Source organism: Triturus cristatus, chromosome 4_1 (assembly GCF_964204655.1).
Source record: "Triturus cristatus chromosome 4_1, aTriCri1.1, whole genome shotgun sequence".
NCBI lineage: Eukaryota > Metazoa > Chordata > Amphibia > Caudata > Salamandridae > Triturus > Triturus cristatus.
In genome coordinates, this window is record NC_140585.1 from 227,884,605 (window position 1) to 227,905,178 (window position 20,574).

The 20,574-nt window shown below is 45.7% G+C and overlaps 1 protein-coding gene and 1 long non-coding RNA gene across 4 annotated transcripts in view; one reads left to right on the top strand and one right to left on the bottom strand.

The window, feature by feature from the left end:
• BRAF (B-Raf proto-oncogene, serine/threonine kinase) overlaps nt 1–20,574 on the bottom strand; it is an 803,995-nt gene that overhangs the window by 461,900 nt on the left and 321,521 nt on the right. For all 3 annotated transcript variants that reach the window (XM_085651927.1, XM_085651928.1, XM_085651929.1), the window contains exon 8: nt 10,065–10,224. In XM_085651927.1, coding sequence (XP_085508053.1) covers nt 10,065–10,224 — 160 coding nt within the window. The remainder of the gene's footprint in view (nt 1–10,064; nt 10,225–20,574) is intronic.
• On the top strand, nt 5,027–9,653 carry LOC146854154 (uncharacterized). The gene is made up of 3 exons (XR_014981162.1): nt 5,027–5,082; nt 6,242–6,331; nt 9,573–9,653. It is a non-coding gene; the product is annotated as an uncharacterized LOC146854154 (long non-coding RNA).

Here is a 20,574-nt window from a genome sequence, read left to right on the forward strand (position 1 = left end):
AGGTACAAGTATCCAATGCCCTTCTATTACGGAAAATCTTACAGCTAGAGTCAATCACCGCTGGTTAGTCCGCACTCAAGGCAACAATCGCTACGAATACCACCTTTATAATATGCCAGACAAATTGTTTTTACCCACTTGGTCCACTTTCTCTTTTTATCTAGCGGACGTTTCCAAGCACCACCCTGATTCCTTATATCATATGGCAGAGGTGCAATTGCAAGTATCATTCCAGGAGCTTGACCGGCAGAGCTGGGATGGTGACATCCTAGATTGCGGACATATTTTACAAGTTATGCTCTAAGTATTTTCCAGAGAAACAAAGAAAGGGGTGTTGAAACAGCCCAATTAACTGTCCCTCCAACTGCACCACTTGAACTTAGCGGTCGTCAATTTATATTTCAATAACGTTTTTCTTGAATGTTTTTTTCCTGCAGCGTTTGTGGTCTTTCATGAGAGACAACGATGACGTACTAATTTATCAAAGTTCCAGATCCAAACTGTTTGAGTGCATAGTGTGTTCATTTTTCATTCTCATTATTTTGAGGATTGCCTCTCTGTACAGCCACCACGTAGCGAGATAATTTCATGTAGGTGTCTTTAAATAGGTTAGAAGGATCAATCTTATGAAAACGGGGACAGACTGAAATGGTAAGCCTACAATACGGGGTGGAGTCTCTCATTTTTTTTATTCGGCTCATTTAATCTCCGTCTGCGTCTACCCCCAACCCCTGCATGACACAGCTTGCCTAAAGCTGACAGAAGAAACAAGGCTTCCTGCTCTCTGGTAAGCCGTGCACTCTTCTGGGATATTTGGTTTATTTGTATTTATCCCTCAATTAACCGCAGAGCCCGTCACAAAACACAGAGCACTGCTGCACTTGGCGGACACCTTTGAAACACTCCCTTGAATGAATTATGGTTCAGTAAACACAAACACAGTGCATCATTGTACAGATCCCATAAACTTTAAAGATTCGAATAATATTTTTACTGCGTGTCAAGGGCGCGACCAGCAGAGATTCCCAAACAGCGCTTAGTTTTTCTTTTGAAATAAATGGGTTGCTCAGCTGTGGCAGCAGGAAGCATGCTACTTAGTTGCAAACATGGCCAGGCAACTTTCAAGTTATTAGTGGACAGGAATTCAAACAAGTATTTTCAATGCAATAGGTCTCGTGTTCGCGAGAGTCTGAGCTGTGCCCATTGTAAATGACAATGCCTCTTATTTATGCGTTGGTTTTTAAAGCAGATAAATAAAAGGTATTGTTATTTACAATGCCAATAGCTCAAACTCCAGCAAATGCGAGACCTATTGCATTGCAAATGCTTGTTTTAAAATGACTACTACCCAAACCCCAAGCTTCTTGGCTGCTTCCCTGTCCTCTTCTGTATTGATCCCTTGGATCCCCTTTATCATTATCTTCCTGCAATTCACTCCTACTTTGGTCTCCCACCCTGCATGTCGCAGTCTGAATGTTCTTTTGTATTAAAAAAAATAATTGAGGGGGTTGAGGGGAAATTTGGCCACCCAAATAGCACCCATTTTTTTAACTTACTGCTTCAAGACAAAGGCCCTCATTCTGGAATTATAAATGAAAACTTAAAAACAAAATATGCCTGCCATTTAATGATACATACTGGCATATGCGTGGCAACGCATATACAGATATGTCATCGCAATAAAGCAGGTTTTTTTCTTTTTTTTTCCATTGCAGTAAAAGCAAATGAGAATCATTTGTTTTAAAGTATTGGCAAAGCTAAAATGTTGAGTAATGCCACTAGAAGGTAAGGCCTGTTGAATTTGCCAATGCCTGTTATCTTTAGTTTTTCTGAATTATTTTCTGTTTTATATGCCTTCTATGACATCCACAAACATATAACAGTCACATCTGTTGTGGATAGCAGTTGTTGCTGTTTGGCAAACACCATAGGCTGCTAGGATTAACTGATTGTATATGTTATTTGCCAAAGGAATTAGGCCTAATATTATCATTGTGAACACACTTACGAAGTTTGCAAGTCTGACCTGTAACTAGTATATATCCATGTATGTTTTGCAATAGACACATATATGGGATAGTCCTGCTTCAGAGGATAGGGCCTGCCAGTACACGAATGGATAAAGGTACCTCAAAATTGACTGGTCTACTTCTGATTAAGGATACTAGTGGCAAACTGTGAACTTTCCTTAGGGCGAGAAATTTGCCGTGCCCTGACTTGACCCATTCTAGTTTCAGGGTGGTGAGAAAGACAGACAGAATTAAAATGCATCCTTGTTCAACAAAGTTGGTCACAGATGTAGGGAAGAACTAGCAAACTTTAATTTACATGATGTGTGAATGCTCCCATGTCCAATCATATTTGCCATCCCTGCTGACTATATTGACTTATCTGACTGGCAGACATCTATATAATACTATGGGGACATTTCAGTTGCGTAGGTTTGGTAGACCTGTGGTGACCAAGAATACATCCAGATTCATAGACCTTGTATTTCTTCTTGATGAATGGAGTATAGTGATGCAGTGTAATGCGTAGACAGCCCCGTTGGTTATGGCTACAAGAACTGATAAAATGGATCGGAGGGTCTGCAGGCTAGGATGAGATGCCCCTTGAAAAGGGATATATCTTGCAAATACTATGCACTTGGTCTGCACATCGAGGTAATGTCAACCCCTTCCACTGTCATGGGTGACTGGGAGGATACGTTAATATTATACTGACTTCATGGAGTAGTGTTAAGGGGTAGGATGACCCAAGGGCAGGGTAGGGAGGCCCGGTTGGTCATAGGTGTTATTACAATGACTGACAATGGGAATGTGATCAACCGTTGTGGCTAGAAGTAGAAACATGCTTTTGGATGCTGAAATGTGTGCAAGGTGGACAGGTTATGGTTTTATGTACATTATTTAAAAGTTAACAGCTCACACTAATTATTACATGTTAAATATACAAAACTGCATCCATTTCTTGAATCCTGAATAACTATATTGCGCTATGCTTTGACGCGGGAAACCTAATGAAGAGCTATTAAAAAAAGCAAGATAGTGAGGGTTAGATGATCAAATGGGAATCTGTAAGTTGTAGGCGGCTTGGAAAAGAAAAAGTTACTTATCTTTGCTAGCACTCTTTCTAGTAAATACTCTAAGTGCAGAATCCTCACCTTGCCTTGTGACTTTACCCAGGAGCCATAATGGGTCTGAAAGATTTTCATAGCATCTCCCTCGCATTTTGTTTTCACAGGAGGAGTATGGGAATCACGCACAAATTTTGAGTATGGGAATCACTAAGAATATAATCTTTCCTTAGTTTGTTATTTTGGCTATATGTCCGTCAAAGCTGGCTTTAAACCAGATTCCATAGCGCTAAGAAACCTGGAAATAAGAGAAAAAAGGTGGCTGTCCAAGAGTCAATAAGTGCATTTTTTGTGAAGATATATTGGGTCAATAGTTCAGAAGTCCAAGTACCAACTTTACAACTATCAAGCAGAAGGAGCCCATCTCTGAAAGCCAATGATAGTGCTGTAGTTCTGGTAAAATGATAATGATGTTTTAGAAGAGGAAGAACCATTCTCATATTGTAGGGATTCAATATGGCTGAGACTACTAACATGGAAATAGTTGATTTTGCTACTTCACTACCCAGAGTAAGACCACTATGAGTACAGAAAAGCTATCGTTTTCCGAACAGCAGATGTCCTTTGCCAGTAAAACTCAAAATAGCTGGAAACATTGAGACTGTAAAAAGTTATCTCAGTTGCAGAATCATTTGGTAGTGGTTAGAAAAATAACTAAAGTAGCATTTTTCTGGTTAAAAAGAATTCCACCACACTTCGCGGAAAATTCGGAACGTGGCGTGTGGCTCCGTGTTAGTTCCGTCTTACCATAGATGAGACATCGGGACAGTATATCTGGGCCACCTCCGCACTGATGTCAATTTCTTTCTGATCCCTGTCTGCACCTTCAGAGCCTCAGAAATCAGAATATACCAGTGTGCAGATCTCTACATTAGTACCTTGTTGGTCTGGAGTAGAATCGTGTATTTTCACACAACAGAGAGGAGGGTGGATTTGTAAGGAATCTGCCGTTAGGTATACTATCCATCAGAAAATGCATTAACAAAGGTAAGGAACTATTCCTTCTGATGGATACTTTTAACCGTAGATTCCTCACATTAATAAATAGATACCAAAGCAATACTCCACCAGGTGGTGAGTCTGGGGAATGGCTTGAACCAGGAAATCTTGCAAGGCAGACCAGGCAAAATGCCCCTCCTGCCAGATTTGGGTATGTATGTATGTATGTATGTATGTATGTATGTATGTATGTATGTATGTATGTATTGACATTTATAAAGCGCACTGTAACCCTACGGGCATCCTGGCGCTAAGACAAAGTAAAAAGAGAAGGTAAAGAGCAAGCTGCAGAACTAAGCCGGCCAGCTGGTTACACTCTAGGGAAGAGCCAGGTCTTAACTTTCTTACGGAACAGCAGCAGATCCTGTATTTGCCTCCAGGGGCGGCTGGTGCATAGGGGCAAGATGGGCGTCGCCCTACCACCCTGAGGGATTCATAAAATGTGAGTTGGAACATTGATCAGCAAGCAATAAAGTTTGCTGGCTGCTCGGTAAATAAACATGTGCAAATACGGTTTTTTTTTTAGGGGTTGGGGGAGGATGGTCCTTGGCTCTGCTGCGCATGCTTTTTTGGCTGGGCGAAGATTTCTTCGACCTGGAGCCAGGAAGCAGGGCAGTGATGACACACAGGTGGGCAGGATCTGTGTCTCACTGCCAGGATAGCATTTGATTTTGGGCGTTCTTCGTAAAGCCCAGGGAGGAGTCAGAAGCTCCCCATTCACTCCAATGGCAGGGGGCAGGACAGTCCGGCTTGAGAATGTAGAAGGGGGGTGTGGCAGTGCCTCTGCCTCTTCCACGACGAGACCGAGCAACAGTTGCTTAATATAAAGTGATTGGTGTGCTGGGGTCTGTGGGAGGAGTCTAAATCCAGAATTTTCCAGTCCTGCAATCACGAGGAGCCCAGCTCGAGATGATCGTTCAGCGTCCAGCGAAGGTGACAAATGTTAGGTAAGCGCGCTGGGGCACTTTTGTATTGTATTTATCTAAGTTACCCGGGTCTTCTGTGCACTTATTGTTTGCTTTTGACGTTATTGTGGCGCTCTGCCGACAGCGTCCTCTGACGGCAGCGCTAGGGTTTCGGCCTCGTGCCTGGCGGGTAGTACTGTGAGATCCTCCAGAACGTTTGGTCATTACTGTGCAGCCGGACTCAGAGAGCATAAAAGTCAGAAACACAGGCCTCACGTATCGCAGCACAGGGGTCACATATACCCACTCCAGTGTCTCTCAAATCGCCTGGGCAATGCAGTCTTGACAGGAAGATGCAGCTTGGGCTTGCATGCCTCACGCCGTCCAGTTGGCACAAGTATTGGGTGCCTCACCTCGCACGCTGCACTTGTAGCATGCAGCACCAGGTCAGAACTCCACTCCGGATCCCGTGTCTTTGCGGAGAGTGGTGATTCCGATCGGCGCTTAAATGTCCGTCTGGGCCTGGAAGGCAGATCCCCGGTCTCGCATGTCACACTGCAGGCGGTGCTGCAGCCCTGCAGCCGATCGCCACCCTCGCGGCAAAAAAGCAGCAGCATGCCCAGCATCGCTGGTCTCTCATCCTCTGCCGGGTCCGGTCACGGCAAATTCGGACCCCCCTCGGTAGCTGCATAATCAGCTCCGCAAGTGCCTTTGTCTATGTTTGGGCTACGGGGCCCTTGCAGTGAGTGCTCCGCTCTTGCCCGGGATGCGCACAAGCATGTTTTATTTGTATTTGTTCCTGCCTGGGGGGCGAAAGCTAGCCTTTGCTCTCTCTGAAACCAAGGATCTGTGTTTTATTCTAACAAACCTGAATCTGCTGCAGGCTGATTCTGGGCCGAGCATGTCTCATCTCACCTCCTGCCTACCCCTCCTTCCCTGGAAGGAACATGCATTTGAAAGTTGTACGAGATGCAAGTATTCATTTTTGCTGCCAAATAACGTTGTTACTTGGTAAATAGAGGTGATTAAAGGAGCCCAACATTAGTAAGATATATTAAAAAGCCTTTTTAAAAGTAAGGAAGGAAAACTTCGAAACATCCCGTAAAAATTGTTGGAAATCCTTACTACAGTGACAAGGGCCTGAAAGTATAGTTAGTTTTTACGGCTGATTGGAATACATGGTGCATTTTTATTCTTGCAGTACTGCGCCATTGATTGCAGTGATAAGCGGAGTGTGTTTAAGGAGCCCTCATAGGGAATGAATGATGGCCGAGAACCAGGGAGAGGACGGGTAAGTGAACTTTTTTTTTTTAACCGCCTCTTTCCTCCCTCCCCGTCCCACTACCACCTCCTGAGAGCAGCTGACCCCTGCGTACTGCATTCAATATTTTGTTCATTTGAAAGCGCTCTGGTTTTCTGTCAGAGGATTCAATATGCCTTAAGGTGATGTGCAAAAACTACAGACAGGTGTAGGTCAGCCTCGCAATGTCCTCTATTTAATTGGAAGCAATCTATACCGCACAGCGAGTGTTGAAGAGAGGAAAAGTGGTAAAAGCACCGTAGACAGTTTTCTGTAAAGCAGTTATGTTCTGCATTTAGTATTGTCTTCACGTCGGAAAAGGTAAAAAAAGAAATCACTGTCTAAAGTACTGGGGCATGGTTAGGAAAACTCACGTGTGTAATGGGTACAGATCTGCTTTTCTTAAAGCTTGCTTTCTTGCACCTTGATCCAGAAAAGATTAAAAATAAACAATGTGTTAACTGTGTGCGCTCGCAGTTGTGTGGTGTATAGGTGTGTGCTTAGCTACTGTTGGTGCTGAAGGGTCCGCTGAACCCATACAATGCTGTTTTTACCACCCCACAACAGTCAAGGGGACCATCTCCTTGCTGCCCCCAGGTACCCATAGCATCCTTGCTACACTACTACGTGCATGGGAACATTTGTGTGTTTCAGGAAAATCGTCAGTGAACAGATGTCTTCTGGTTTTTAAAAGCTACAAAGCCTGTTCGTATAAAAAAAAAGGTATTATCTGAAAAGAAGACTCTAAGCAGGAAATCATTCTACCGATTCACTACAGTTCCCATGATTGAAATGCCCCAAGCTAATAAAAATGAAATGGGAGTGACCTGCCACTGGAATTGCAGCTCACTCAGTAGTAAAACACGTTAGAGCCCCCTCCTGATGTGATGAAATGCAAGTTGTCTACCGCTCCAGTGTGCAGTTTTAGTTTTAGCCCTGGTCACTGAAAGTGAGTTGAATTTTCTGATCATCTAATACTTTAAATGCCCAGCTTCACTCAATTTCAGAGAACCCCCTAGCAGTGCCCTCCCCTCTGTACCCTCTCCCTGCATTCACTTGCAAATTGTGTGTGTGTATGTGTGTGTGAGTGACAGAGAGAGACAATCAGGCTTGCTCGCCACCGGGTCCCAAATATTTGCGCCCTACCACTTTCAAATGTCACCAGCCGCCACTGTTTGCCTCAATTCCGGGGGAGACTATTCCATAGGTGAGCGGCTGCTACGCCGAACGCTCGTCCCCCCCATTGTGGATCTCTTAATCCTCGGGATTATTGCCAAATTAGTTGCCGATGAACGCAGGCTACGTACAGGTGCATACCATCCAAACCTATGCTGGAGCGGCTTGGGTCCAAGTCCGTGAAGCGCTTTAAAGGCAATACACAAGGACTTGAACAATATCCTTTGTCTCACAGGGAGCCAATGCAGCTCAGCTAATGCCCGAGATGTTGATGACCCACGATTTCTCATTAAGACAAGCTTTGCTGCTGCTGCCTGGATACACTGGAGCCGCGAGATCAAATAACTCGGGGACTCCAGTAGCAGAGCATTACAGTAATCCAGGCGGCTAAGGACAACACACCTAACCACTGTGCCGCTTACCTGAGGAGGCAATAGTGGTAATACCTTACAAAGTCCTCTAATGAGCATATAGCAATTCCTGACTAATTTGTTTTCATGCGATTCCAGGTTAAGCTTCTCATTAAAGCTGACCCCCAGATTGCGTACCATGCTCACGGGTACCAGAGGTGCATCTGTAGGGATAGTCCAGAAGTTAGATGGTAAAGCCATCAGCACTCTGCCTACCCCACAGTGCAAAATCTCCATTTTGTCATTATTAAATTGTAGCGCATTGTTTTTCAGCCATGACACCATTTCACACATACACTTATGGAATACTTCCTGGGAGTCCGCATGGTCGCCTTCCAAGGACACAATCAATTGAGTGTCATCGGCGTAGTTAACCACACTTAAATTGTTGGCTTTGATGACATCCAACAACGGCCGCATGTAAACATTAAATAAGATAGAACTAATTGAGGACCCCTGAGGGACCCCATGCTCATTGAGGGTAAAGTCTGATTGAAAAGGAGGCAAAGCGACGGCCTGTCGTCTACCTGCCAAATAAGACCGAAACCATTGTAAGGCCGTATTTGCCACCCCCACTTCTTCCAATCTTGCCAGTAGGGTGGCGTGGTTTACCGTATCGAATGAGGCAGACAGGTCCAACAGTATCAGCGTCGCAGATTGTTCCCTGTCCGTGCGCATCCGAAGATTATCCAACACGGTAACCAGTTCGGTCTCAGTCCCATGGCCTGGACGAAAACCAAATTGATCTTCTCCCAGCTTGTTATTACCTTCCAGAAAGCCGAAGAGTGCTCGGCTCACCAGGCGCTCCACTATCTTTACTGGATATGGTAAAAGGGAGATTGGTCTGTAGTTCCCATAACAGTTAGGGTCCAATTAAGGTTTTTTGAGGAGAGGTGAAACTATTGCTTCCTTCCAACAAGATGGAACCACTCTACTGCTGAGAGATTGGTTACACAACTGGTGAAGCAATGGAAAGATCTCCATGAAGGTACGGACTGATACCCACATAGCAGCCTGGTAAATGTACCCCTAAGGGTGATAGTGCTGGGCTATATAAATGCCGTTTGTTTGACTGACTGAAAGTGTAAATCTATTTTGTGAGGCTTTACACATACAATGTCTGCAGGTTGAGGGGAGCTGGTACAATATTCAACAAGAAACCAGATTGTGTTGTCTATACAACTGTGAACGGGAGACTACTGACATATATTAAACTGTACGATTTTCACTGTAAATGTCTACAGTAACCTTAGAAAAATTGTGAACAAGTAGGCAGTAATGTTCCTGACTTTGCCCATTGTAAAGAATCTGGGATTTTGCAAACTTTACCACACCCTTTAGTTTAAGCATGATTAAGCGTTTATTCGCCATATCATTACATTTGTTGTTTCAAAATTTTGACCCATAGCTGATACAAACACGAAGAGTGTAGGTATAACTCACCATACATTTCTTTCCTAACTAATGATAATCTTTATTTAAAGCTGTGATTAATGTTTCTTTGTAACTTTTTGAATATGAAATGAGCTGAATGTACAGGTTTTAATCAGTTCTTTTGCACTGTATATCACTGTAAGTAATCCAAATTAATAAGCATACTAATAATAAAGGCCATCTGGTGGACTACAACTACTTAATGATTTCAGGAGCTCCTGAATCCGCTTTCACGTCGTACCTGCTAGAGATCAAGTGTAAACACTTCAACGTGTGAACTACTGACAGCAAATGAGGAGGTGGGTATAGGATTCATCTAATTTAATAGCAGATGCATACAAATGTTTTTGTTTTGCATGACAACATACTGCTAATGGTGCATCACTAATTTCAATAACTTAAAGAACACCACAATACTCTAATGTGACAACCATTTCTAGAATAGTCATACAAAAAATGCTTTGTAACTTCTGTTCATGACATCCAACAAAACATTCATTTTTGCTAATAGTATCAGATAAGATATTAATTTTATTTGTATGATGTCACAGCCAACACACCAGATTTGATACTGGCTACAAAGCAGAATTCATAGGCAATTATTTCATAGATGGTCATTAGAAACACCAAGATTTTATAGATAAATATTTTCAACCAAACATTCTCTTGCTCATTACATCTAATAACTATTCATGGATACTTACATCAATATTTACAGGCTCAATTGTGTTTATATGTACATTAGGTGCTGAAGACGAGCGGTCTCTTTGGCCAAATTGATTCCGATGGTCCTCATCTGCTGGTCGAAAAGGTTGCGGAATTGGAATGGATTTGGATGGGGAAATGCTAGAAAGAGTAGGATGTCTGAAAAAAGCAAAATAAAACAATCCAATTTGACAAAGGTTCACATTTTAATGGACTATTATACCCACTGGAGTATATTTTATTTAAGACTTGAATGTCAAGAACACCTATTGAAAATCATGTTAACTAATTCACAGTGAAGCCAAAATAAGAGTGCAAAAGTATAAACAACTGGCTCTTGATTTCAGTGTACAGGTCTAACACATGATCTAAATTTCCAACATGCACTTTTAACTTCGAAAGGCTTTTACAATGAACGAAAAAAGAAAAAAAGTATTGTCAGTGTTTCTTGTACTCTTAGGGGCACTAGCATCAAGCTATTTACCGGTCGCAAACAGGCCGATTCACAGAATCGGTCGCTTTGCAACCGGTAAATAGCCTTTTGGGATGCATCAACCCCAAAGGCATTCGCAAAATAGGTAATCGCAATTTTTGCAATCACCTATTTTATGAATGCAGTTAGGGAATCGCAATTTGCGATTCCCTGAATGCAATGCAAGAAGCATTCTCAGAAAGTGACTTTGCATTAAGTAATCGCAAATTACCATCAACTTCAAGGTGATGGTAATTTGCAATTCCTTAGAAAAATGCACAAAATTGCATTTTTCTAAGTGCCATGTGGTGCACACACATGCCCTTAGGGCATGTGTGTGCTCCAAATGTGCACAAATACCATTTCTGAGGGTGCATCAGGGTGGCCTTTTGGCCCCCTTGTACCCTTGAATTGCATTAGCAAATTGCGATTCACTATTAGGGAATCCTTACCATTCATTCCTATGGGCATCTAGGCCCATAGGAATGAATAGGAAAGGAATCCCTAATAGCGAATCACAATTTGAGAGTCGATAATAGGGAATGTGTAGGAATCTCTATTTCTTCTGCAAAACCTACATGCATAAGGAATTGTGATTCATTAATAGCAATTCCTTAATAATCGCCATTAAGGAATCGCAATTCCTTTGTTTGATGCATGTGCCCCTTAGTCATGGCTCGAGTCACAACTGGTAATTTCTGCACAGAAGGCCAATTTGGAAAGAATGCTTAAAAAGATTGCTGATACTGGTTCAGTTTGCTAACACAAGTGTCCTCTCTTGCTAGTGAGCCCCACTGCATATGCACATACCTATGCGTAAACCTATGTTTCACTAAACTTATCACGTTTTCACAGGAGGAGTTCTGGGTACATGTTTTAAAGGAGAGAGCTCAAAAACTAGGAGTACTGGAATAAGTATGAATATAATCTGTTCTTAGTTTGTTATTCTGGCTATATATCCGTCTTAGCTGACTTTAAACCAAATTCCATAGCGCTAAGAGACCAGGCAAAAGGAGAAAGAAGATGTCAAGCATGAGTCATTTCGATAGATACAAAGAAAGGCACTAGCTCTTCTTGATATGTGACTGTATTGAAAATGGCTGTTTGCCAGTAAAATGTAAATTGAACAAGAAAACACTGATTTGAAAGGCTGGTGCATGAAGAAGTCAATTTCCACAGCAAGACGTGACCTGAGAAGGCTTTCTGATTGGAGGGTATCTATTGAAGACACAATCAAAGTGTGTCTCATGGCTTCATTTTTAGGATAGGAAATTCCTTCCAGCCTATTTAGATATACAGAAGTGGATGAAAAATAGTGCCCCTAGGAATCAACAAGGATCCATGAACCAGTGAGATTAGACTTAAAAGGACAGCAAGGGACTAAAGCAACAATCAAGCACTCAATGACAGCAAATACATTTGTTTTATGCTGCTCTCTAGTGAAATGTTTCTTAGCTGCTAACATAAAGGAAATGTCCACTGTGGATGAAGGGTTGAAAAATCATTGCCTCTCAATCTAAGATTTGGAACCTGATCATATCGTTAGAGAATAGAATTTGCCTGACCAATCAAACGGTGCATCAAACAGTACATCTCTCAAGGGCTTTTTCCATCACTCAAGTAAGATGAAAATTGAGGACATGGGTGACTCTTCTCTAATGCAAACAGGCCGATCTGTGGAAAGAACCACTTGGTAAATATTGCCTGAAAAACTTGCACAAATTGTATTACCTCTTGGGAAAAACATGGGATGTGCTCAAGGAATCTTCTTAAACATCATTATCTTCTTGAAAATGGAAACCCATGGGAAATACTTTGTTCTTAACCATCTCAATTCCAAAGATGAACAGCCACAAGACACAGACAGGGAATGCAACTTTGCCCTGCCTTGCTTGTTTAAATAGAACATTCCTCCATGCTGTTGAGATTCCAAATAATTTTCGCAAAAATGACTGAAGAAGGGGGGTACGACCCGAGCGGCCAACACAATGAGTGAAATTTGAAGAGCTCCTCCACGTGCACACACAAACCATCCTCCCACCCACCTCTGTAACTGGTAAGTGATGTTGAAACAGAAATTAAGACTAGTTCCAAATCCCTCTTACTTAAATGTACCTGCCAGCATTCTAACATGAAAGGGATAGTTGCCTGCTGTTCTGTAACATTAACTGAGTCTCAAATAGTGAAATCTTACCCTTCAAGGAAATTTAGCCTCTAAAGACCAAGATATGCTTTGGACACAGGTTAGGATAATGGTAATGAAACAGATTAGAACTCATCTTTATTCCATTGACCTTTCTTGCACAGCTCTGTCTGGTAGCTGCTGCCCACGAGTTCCCTGCTGCTGCTGATCATCTGACCCTTGGGTCAGTGGTTCGGGCGCTCTTCCACCCGCAAACACACACCCGCCTAAGCCTCGTCCCTGGTGATCTGATAGAAGAGCATCTTTGCTCTGCTGCTGGGCTGCCCTCTGTCTCTCTTTTTCTGCCCGTTTCACCCTTTTTTGCACTTTTTCTCTCATTTTGCACCTTTTTTTCCTTTTGCTTCTCTTTTGCCGCTTTTTCCCCGCAATCCTCCGCATTTCCTGCCTCCCAGCTGTCCACCAACCACACAGTACTAAATGGCGGCCGCTGAACGGTGAAGGTGCAATCCACTGACCTTTCAGTGGACTGCTCAATTCCTTGCGCAGCTTTGCCTGGTAGCCGCTGCCCCAAGCTCCCTTTCTACTGCTAATCAACTGAACATCGGGTCAGTGATTCGAGGCCCATATCCACCCGCACCTCAGCCCTGGTTATCTAGTGGGAGAGTGCTTCTGCTCTGCGGCTGGTCTGCCCTCGGTCTCTCTTATTCTGTCCTTTTTACCCTTTTGTGCCCTTTTTCCTCTCCTTTTGCATATTTTTTTCCTTTTGCTGCTCTTCTGCTGCTTTTTGCCCCGTCGCAGTGATCCCCCATGGCCCCAACACCCCTTCCAGTGCCTCGTTCCTGCTCCCGCATTTCCCGCTTCCCAGCTGTCCAGCCCACCACACACTACTACATGGCCGCCACTCCAAAGGCAAGCCTGTCTGCGCCCTTCCGCGCTTGGGCCACGCCCAGCGTTACAGACCCTGGTTCTCGGACCTCCCACTGATACGATGCCAGCCTCCTCGCTGCTTGCCACCTTGCATCAACCAAAGGACACCCAAGGACCTTTCTCCTGCCGAAACTAAAGCTGCACACATACCCACCTCAGCACTGATGGCTCTTCCCGCTGCCCAACCGACCAACAGTGCACCCGACTGGCTCAGCTGCATCCTCCTCAACACCCGCTCCCTGCACAAACACGGAACAGAGATCTGGAACCTTCCTGACTCCGTCCCTCCCGACATTGCCTTCCTCACGGAAATCAGGTCAAACCTCAGCTCTGGCCCAGACATCGCCACAACCATCCCTGACAGCTACCACGGATCCCCAGCAAGCACCGCACTGACCGACCAGGAGGAGGCATCGCCATTGTCCACAAACATACCCTCCGCCTGACCACCCACTTGGATGTCCCAATGAACACCTCCACTTCCAGGTCCAGACGAACCCTAACACCACCCTCCGCAGCACCCTTGTCTTCAGACCTCCGGGCCCCAGCCTGCCCTTCACCGACCCCATCATCAACTTAATCACACCGCAGGCTATCGCATCCAAGAATTGCATCCTACTCGGCAAACTAAACTTTCACCTGGCCAACCCCAATGACCAGAACACAGCATACCTTAGGGAGAACCTCGCCAATATAGGACTCAAGCAGCTAGTCACCACTCTGACCCACGCAGCAGGACACATGCTCAACCAGTCTTCTCTGCCAGCAAAAACATCACTTACAGCCACACCTCCGAACTCCTCTGGACCAAGCACTACTGCGTGCTCTTTGCCTTCACCAAACCCACCATACATAACCGGCCTCACCGCCTCCCCCCTCCGCCCTCCCCATCCGTAGCTGGAACAAGGTCACCTTAAAACATCTCACTGCCTCCCTCAGCACTACCACACTGTCGACACCAATACCTCAGCACGCAACCTCCACTGATGGATCTCCAACTGCTCCGACACTATGAGAACCCTTAAGAAGGGACCCAGCAAGCAGCACTTCAAGAAAGCCAGCTAGTTCACTCCCGCCCTCCACGATTCCAGACGGACCTCGAGAAGAGATGGAGGAACAACAAAACTCCGGAAGCCCATGCAACCTTCAAAGCAGCCGTCACCGCCCACCACCTCCTCCTCAAAACCACAAAGAAAACGGTCCTCCAAGACAGAATCAACGCCTACGCCCACAACAGCAAAGGAATCTACGCCATCGTCAAGAAGTTTGCCAGGCCCAACAGCAAGACCACAGATGTCCCACTATCCTAAGACCTCTGCAACAAACTCGGCACCCTCTTCTACCACATGATCAGGCAGATCTACGACAGCTTCGGCACCCAAGAACCTCCCACCACGCCCGACACCACCGCACCCGAGCAGGCAGCACCCCAACAGATCCTGCTCAACTGGACGCCACTCACCACAGACACACTCAAGACCATAAAGAGCATCCCCTCCAGAGCCCCCTCGGACCCATGCCCGCACCACATCTTCCATAGAGGAGCCACCTTAATGGCCCCCGAACTATGCAGCACCATCAACTGCTCCATCGAGACCGCCACCTTCCCCGACTGGAAACACGCTAAGATCAACCCCCTGCTCAAGAAGCCACCCACAGACCCAACAGACCTCAAGAACGTCAGACCCATCTCCCTGCTCCCCTTGCAAACCAATGTCACAGAGAAGGCCATCAACACCCAACTCTCAGAGTTTACTCATTCCGGCTTCTGAAGCAACCACAGCACCAAAACCGCCCTCACCGATGACATCCGCTCCCTCCTTGATCAGGATGGAACAGTAGCCCTCATCCTTCTGGACCTCTCCCCCACCTTGGACACAGTCTTCCACCGTACCCTAATCACGAGACCCCATGACGCTGGCATCCACAACAAGGCCTTGGACTAGATCCACTCCATTCTCACCGGTCGAACACAGCGAGTCAGGCTACCACTGTTCATCTCAGAACCTACAGAGATCAGCTGTGGAGTGCCCCAGGGCACCCACCCTCTTCAACGTCTACATGACCCCACTTGCATCCATCATCAGGAACCATTGACTCAATATTGTCTCCTACGCCGACGACACCCAGCTGATCCTCTAATGAGCGTACCCACAGCTGCCAGAAACAACTTCCACAGCAGGTTAAAGCCCATTGCTACCTCGATGAAAGACAGTTGCCTCAAACTCAAATCGGAAAAGACGAAGTGCTCATTCTGGGACCCACCCCCTCAGCTTGGGTCAACTCTTGGTGGCCCACCACACTAGGAACCCCCACATCCCCATGAACCACACACCAGACTTCTGCATCATACTGGACTTCTCACTCACAATGAACCGCCAGATCAACGCTGTATCCTCATCATGCTTTCACACTCTTGGCCTGCTTGGAAAGACATTCAGATGGATCCCCACCAAATCCAGAAAGACGGCCACCCATGCACTCAGCAGCAGACTAGAGTACAGCAATGCCCTCTACGCCGGCGTCACCCAGAAGCTCCTCAGGAAATTACAGAATGTTCAAAACGCTGTAGCCAGACTGGTCCTCAACATCCCTCTCTGCAGCCACAGCACCGAACACCTTTGAGAACTCCACTGGCTCCCAGTCAACAAAGGAATCACTTTCAAGCTCCTCACACAGGCCTACAAACCCCTCCACAATGCAGGACCAGCATACCTGAACCACTGTCTCTCATTCCACGTACCCACCAGACACCTCAACTACGCCCATCTGGCCCTGCCCACCGTCCTACGGATTCGAAGACCAGAACCGGTGGAAGATCCTTTTTCTACCTCGCTGTCAAGACCTGGAACACCCTGCCCCTCCACATCAGGCAATTCCCCGTTGCTGACACAATTCGGGAAGGATCTAAAGACCTGGATCTTCAACTGAACTCCGCTCAGATGGGTCAGCAGCCCCCCTCCCCCTTCCTCCCCTCAGAGCCTTAAGACCCTCACGGGTGAGTAGCAGTGGTCTACAAACCCGGATTGATTAAATCTCTGAAGGTACAGTAATTTCCAAGTCTTTGATGTCTACCTCCTGAAAGCTTTTCCTTCTGTACTAATCTTTGTAAATCTAGGGAGCTTCACCTGCACATCATAAAGAAAATTAGTTACTTTCCTGTAACTGTAGTTCTCGAATATTGGTATCTTTCATAGACTCACATGCTTGAAATGTTTCCTATTGTCGAAGTGGGAGTCCCACAGTAACAAATATAGCGGTAGTCAATAATATACATACAAGTCAATGTTACAAAATATTCACTTTAGTAGCTTATCATCATCATTTAAAAAGACCGAAAGTCCAGCCAATCAGGTGACAGTACCCATTAGTGGGATGTAATACCTGGAGAATAAGGGGAGCCTCTATGTGTAGGAGGGCGGAACACATGCGGATCTGTAAAAGGTACCAATACTTTCTTCTCCTGTATTGGATCTTTCATAGATTTACATGCTTGAATCAGAGCAATTAGCAGTAAATAGTACTCAACAACAATAACATGGTAACATAGCAGATGGTGGAAAAGGGAAGTATCAAAGTCTAACCTTATTGAAACAGATGTCATAACACCACCTGTCCCACAGCAGCATCAGTCCTGTCAGATGCATCCAGGCAATAATGCTGCGTAAAGATGTGCCTGTTGGACCATGTTGCTGCTCCACTAATCTGAAGATCCTCACACTCAATTTGAGAGGTCTCAATAATCCCATTAAGTACTCTAATACCTGGAGAGCACCAGGGCTGACATATGCCTGTTGCAGGAGTTGCATCTACTCTCCCAGGACTGTCACCGACTCAAATACCGTATGTATCCCACACAATTTTTTTCGTCTGGTCCTTCTTTGTCACCGGGAGTGGCGATCTTAGTCTCCAGGGCCTTCCGAGGGAAGGTAGGGCAGAAGGTGGCGGAGATCAGGGGACGGCTACTGACTTATCAGTTGTACATCAGAGGGCCCACTCTGGTTATTGGGCCCTGTATGCACCTAATGAGGGCCAGGAACGATTCACCCATGAGGCTTTGACGGAAGCCACAGCAACAATTGAGCGCAAGATATTATTGGGGGGTGACTTTAACCTAGTCTTTGACAACTCCCTGGATAGGTAGGCACAATGCTTCGGCCAGACAGGCACGCTCTCCACTGCAGGGTTGGCTAGACAGAAGGACCTAGGCCTGGTAGACTTATGGCGATGTCTTCACCCTCACCTCAGAGAATATTTCTATTACTCCAATGCCCACAAAACGTACGCCAGGCTCAACTATCTGCTAGGCTCCGAGGCTCTCCGCGATCTCACATCGGCTGTGGACATCTTGGTGGCATCTCTGTCGGACCACGCTCCCGTAGTAGCCACATTCCCATTCCCATCCTCCCAATGACCCCAATGGCAGTGGCGTCTTCAGGACACCCTCCTGCAACGCCCTGCCGTGGTCATGCAAGTACAGCACGCCATTGATGACTACCTTTCGCACAATGATAACCCCGACAAACTAATGGCAATGCAATTGGGAGGCGCTCAAGGCCGTGATCAGGGGCAAGCTAATAGCCATCTCGGCAGCAGACAACGCGGAGCGAAGGCGGAAGCGGGAGGAACTCACGCAGAAAACAAGGGAATTAGAACAAATGCACCAGCGGCAGGGGCACCTAGGATCTGGCGCCAGCTGACTAAAGCTCGGGCACAATTAGCGGCCCTAGATCAGGACAGAGAGGAATATGCAGCGTTACAATTACGCCACTCGTTCTATGTTGGGGGGCACAGATGCGGCTGTCTGCTAGACCACAAACTACCTGAGGCCCAACAGGCGCAGGGGGTGCAAGATATTTGAGATCAGACTGGGAGACTAGTCACAGAGGACTGCTAGACATCAAGCGTCCTGCATCATACAGTGTAGTGTAAGGGCAGGTTAGGTGTTTGCTCTTTGCGAAATTCAACAGACTTTTGGGACGGTCCCTGAACTCTCCTCACGAGGCGGAGTTTGCGGATACTCCCCACCTTCAAAATGCTTACCAGCTGGGTAAGCTGTTGCTTGGCTTACGAGTCCTGTCGTGTAAACCTTGTTTCCTGAATGCGTTTGTTTGCGTGGAGGTCCTGTGCCTTGAAACTGCCCGCGTTGCAAGGAAGATCCTGTCCTGTGCCTTGAAGCTGCCAGAGTTGCAAGGAAGATTCAAGAGTTCACTTTATGTCCCTGACATCGAGAGTATTCGCTGTGACCGGCGACCGGCTCATCACTCTCCCTTTACCTACGGAAAAAGATCCTCTCTCCCTCATCTCCCAGCTCCTGATTTACGGGTCTCTTCGGACTCGCAACACCTGTCTGTGCAACTAAAGCGACTATCGAACGGAAGGGTTTGGAACTGCATTTACTTTGAACTCGCACGTTTGAATTTACAAGACGCGATTGTTTGTTCCACAAGATACATTGTAGCGGGACCGCTGACTGAGTGCGGTTTCCCTACGGAAGTATTTGACACTTTGTTTCTTTGAACTAGAGCGTTTGAAAGCACAAAACGCGATTGTTTGTTTCCAGTTTACTTTCAGTTTACATTGCATTGTGCACAAAGACGCTTCCTGAGCACTTTATTCTTTTTGTCCTTGGAGTTAATCAATGCTACAATATTAGAACAGAAAGACTTCTCTGTCGGACAGAACATTGCCGCCATTTGGATTTCCTGACTGGAGGTATTCTTCCTTTTTTGTTGTCCTGTTTGAATTCGAACAAGATGCTGCTGCTAGCATAAAGACTGTCCTTTCTCCGGATTCTCCTGCGGAGGTGGTGTTCTGCCAATAAAGTCACGAAGGTGCTGGCGGTGAGTTTGGTTTATTTCCATAGAGCAAACACTTCATAAGAGTCAGACCAGTAGTAATGTTTAGTTGTAAATAAGGAAGAGAGCACAGCGTTTACTGTCACATTCTTCTTTCTATAGGTCCTCCTCCTCCCTGGTACCCCGAACCCCAAATTACACTGTTAAAATCAGATGGGAGCGTAGAAGAGAAGTCTACAAGGACCTAATCCCCTCGTCCCCTGAGGTCAGTGCATGCGTGTGGTGCAGTGTATCTGTCTACATGCGTGCTTTGATTTAGGGGAAGTGGAGAGCTAATCGTCGCTCCTGTGGATTGAGCCTCGCTGGAATTAAGGTCAGTGGCATCGGCAACAGAAAGCCAAGCCCACGAATCCAGTCCACCCGGGCGACGATGAATTCCGAAGGGGCTTGCGCCTTCCTGGAAAACCCTACCCAGAGTCCCTCAGTGGAAGAATTGGCCACTGCTCTACTAGAGCTTCAGGGAGAAGTAGGGAGACTTAGAGGGGAAAATCAGAGATTACAGACTGAACTAGTACAAGCAAGGCATCAGAATCTCCCTAGTGTTACTGGAATAGATCCCACTACAAAGAGCAAACGCTCTTACATACAACCCGCTCACTTCACGGTACCCTCCCCTCAACTACATACTGCACCCCCCAACACTGAAAATCCTCAAGCAGTTCAGGTTTCTGTGCACACACATACTCCTGTTCCATTGGCGGTGCCAGAAAGGTTCCATGGGGATAGCGCAAAGTACAGTGTCTTCATTAATCAATGTCATTTACACTTCTTATGTAAGGCATCTTCTTTTCCGGATGATGCTGCCAAAGTGGCTTTTGTAATTTCGTATTTGGGAGGGAGCGCGGCTAGGTGGGCGCTTCCTTTGGTAAAAAATAACGACCCCTTGCTGTATGACTACAATATGTTTAAGGAAAAGTTGAAAAGTTTATTCGCCAGACACACATATGTACAGGCCAGTGATAACGAGCTATTGAACTTGAGACAAGGTTCTAAAGACCTTCTCACTTACCTCACAGAATTCAATCGATTAATTGTGGAAACACAGTGGCCAGAAGACAAGAGAACGTCATTGTTTTATAGAGGGTTAAACGATGACCTCAAGGATCTCT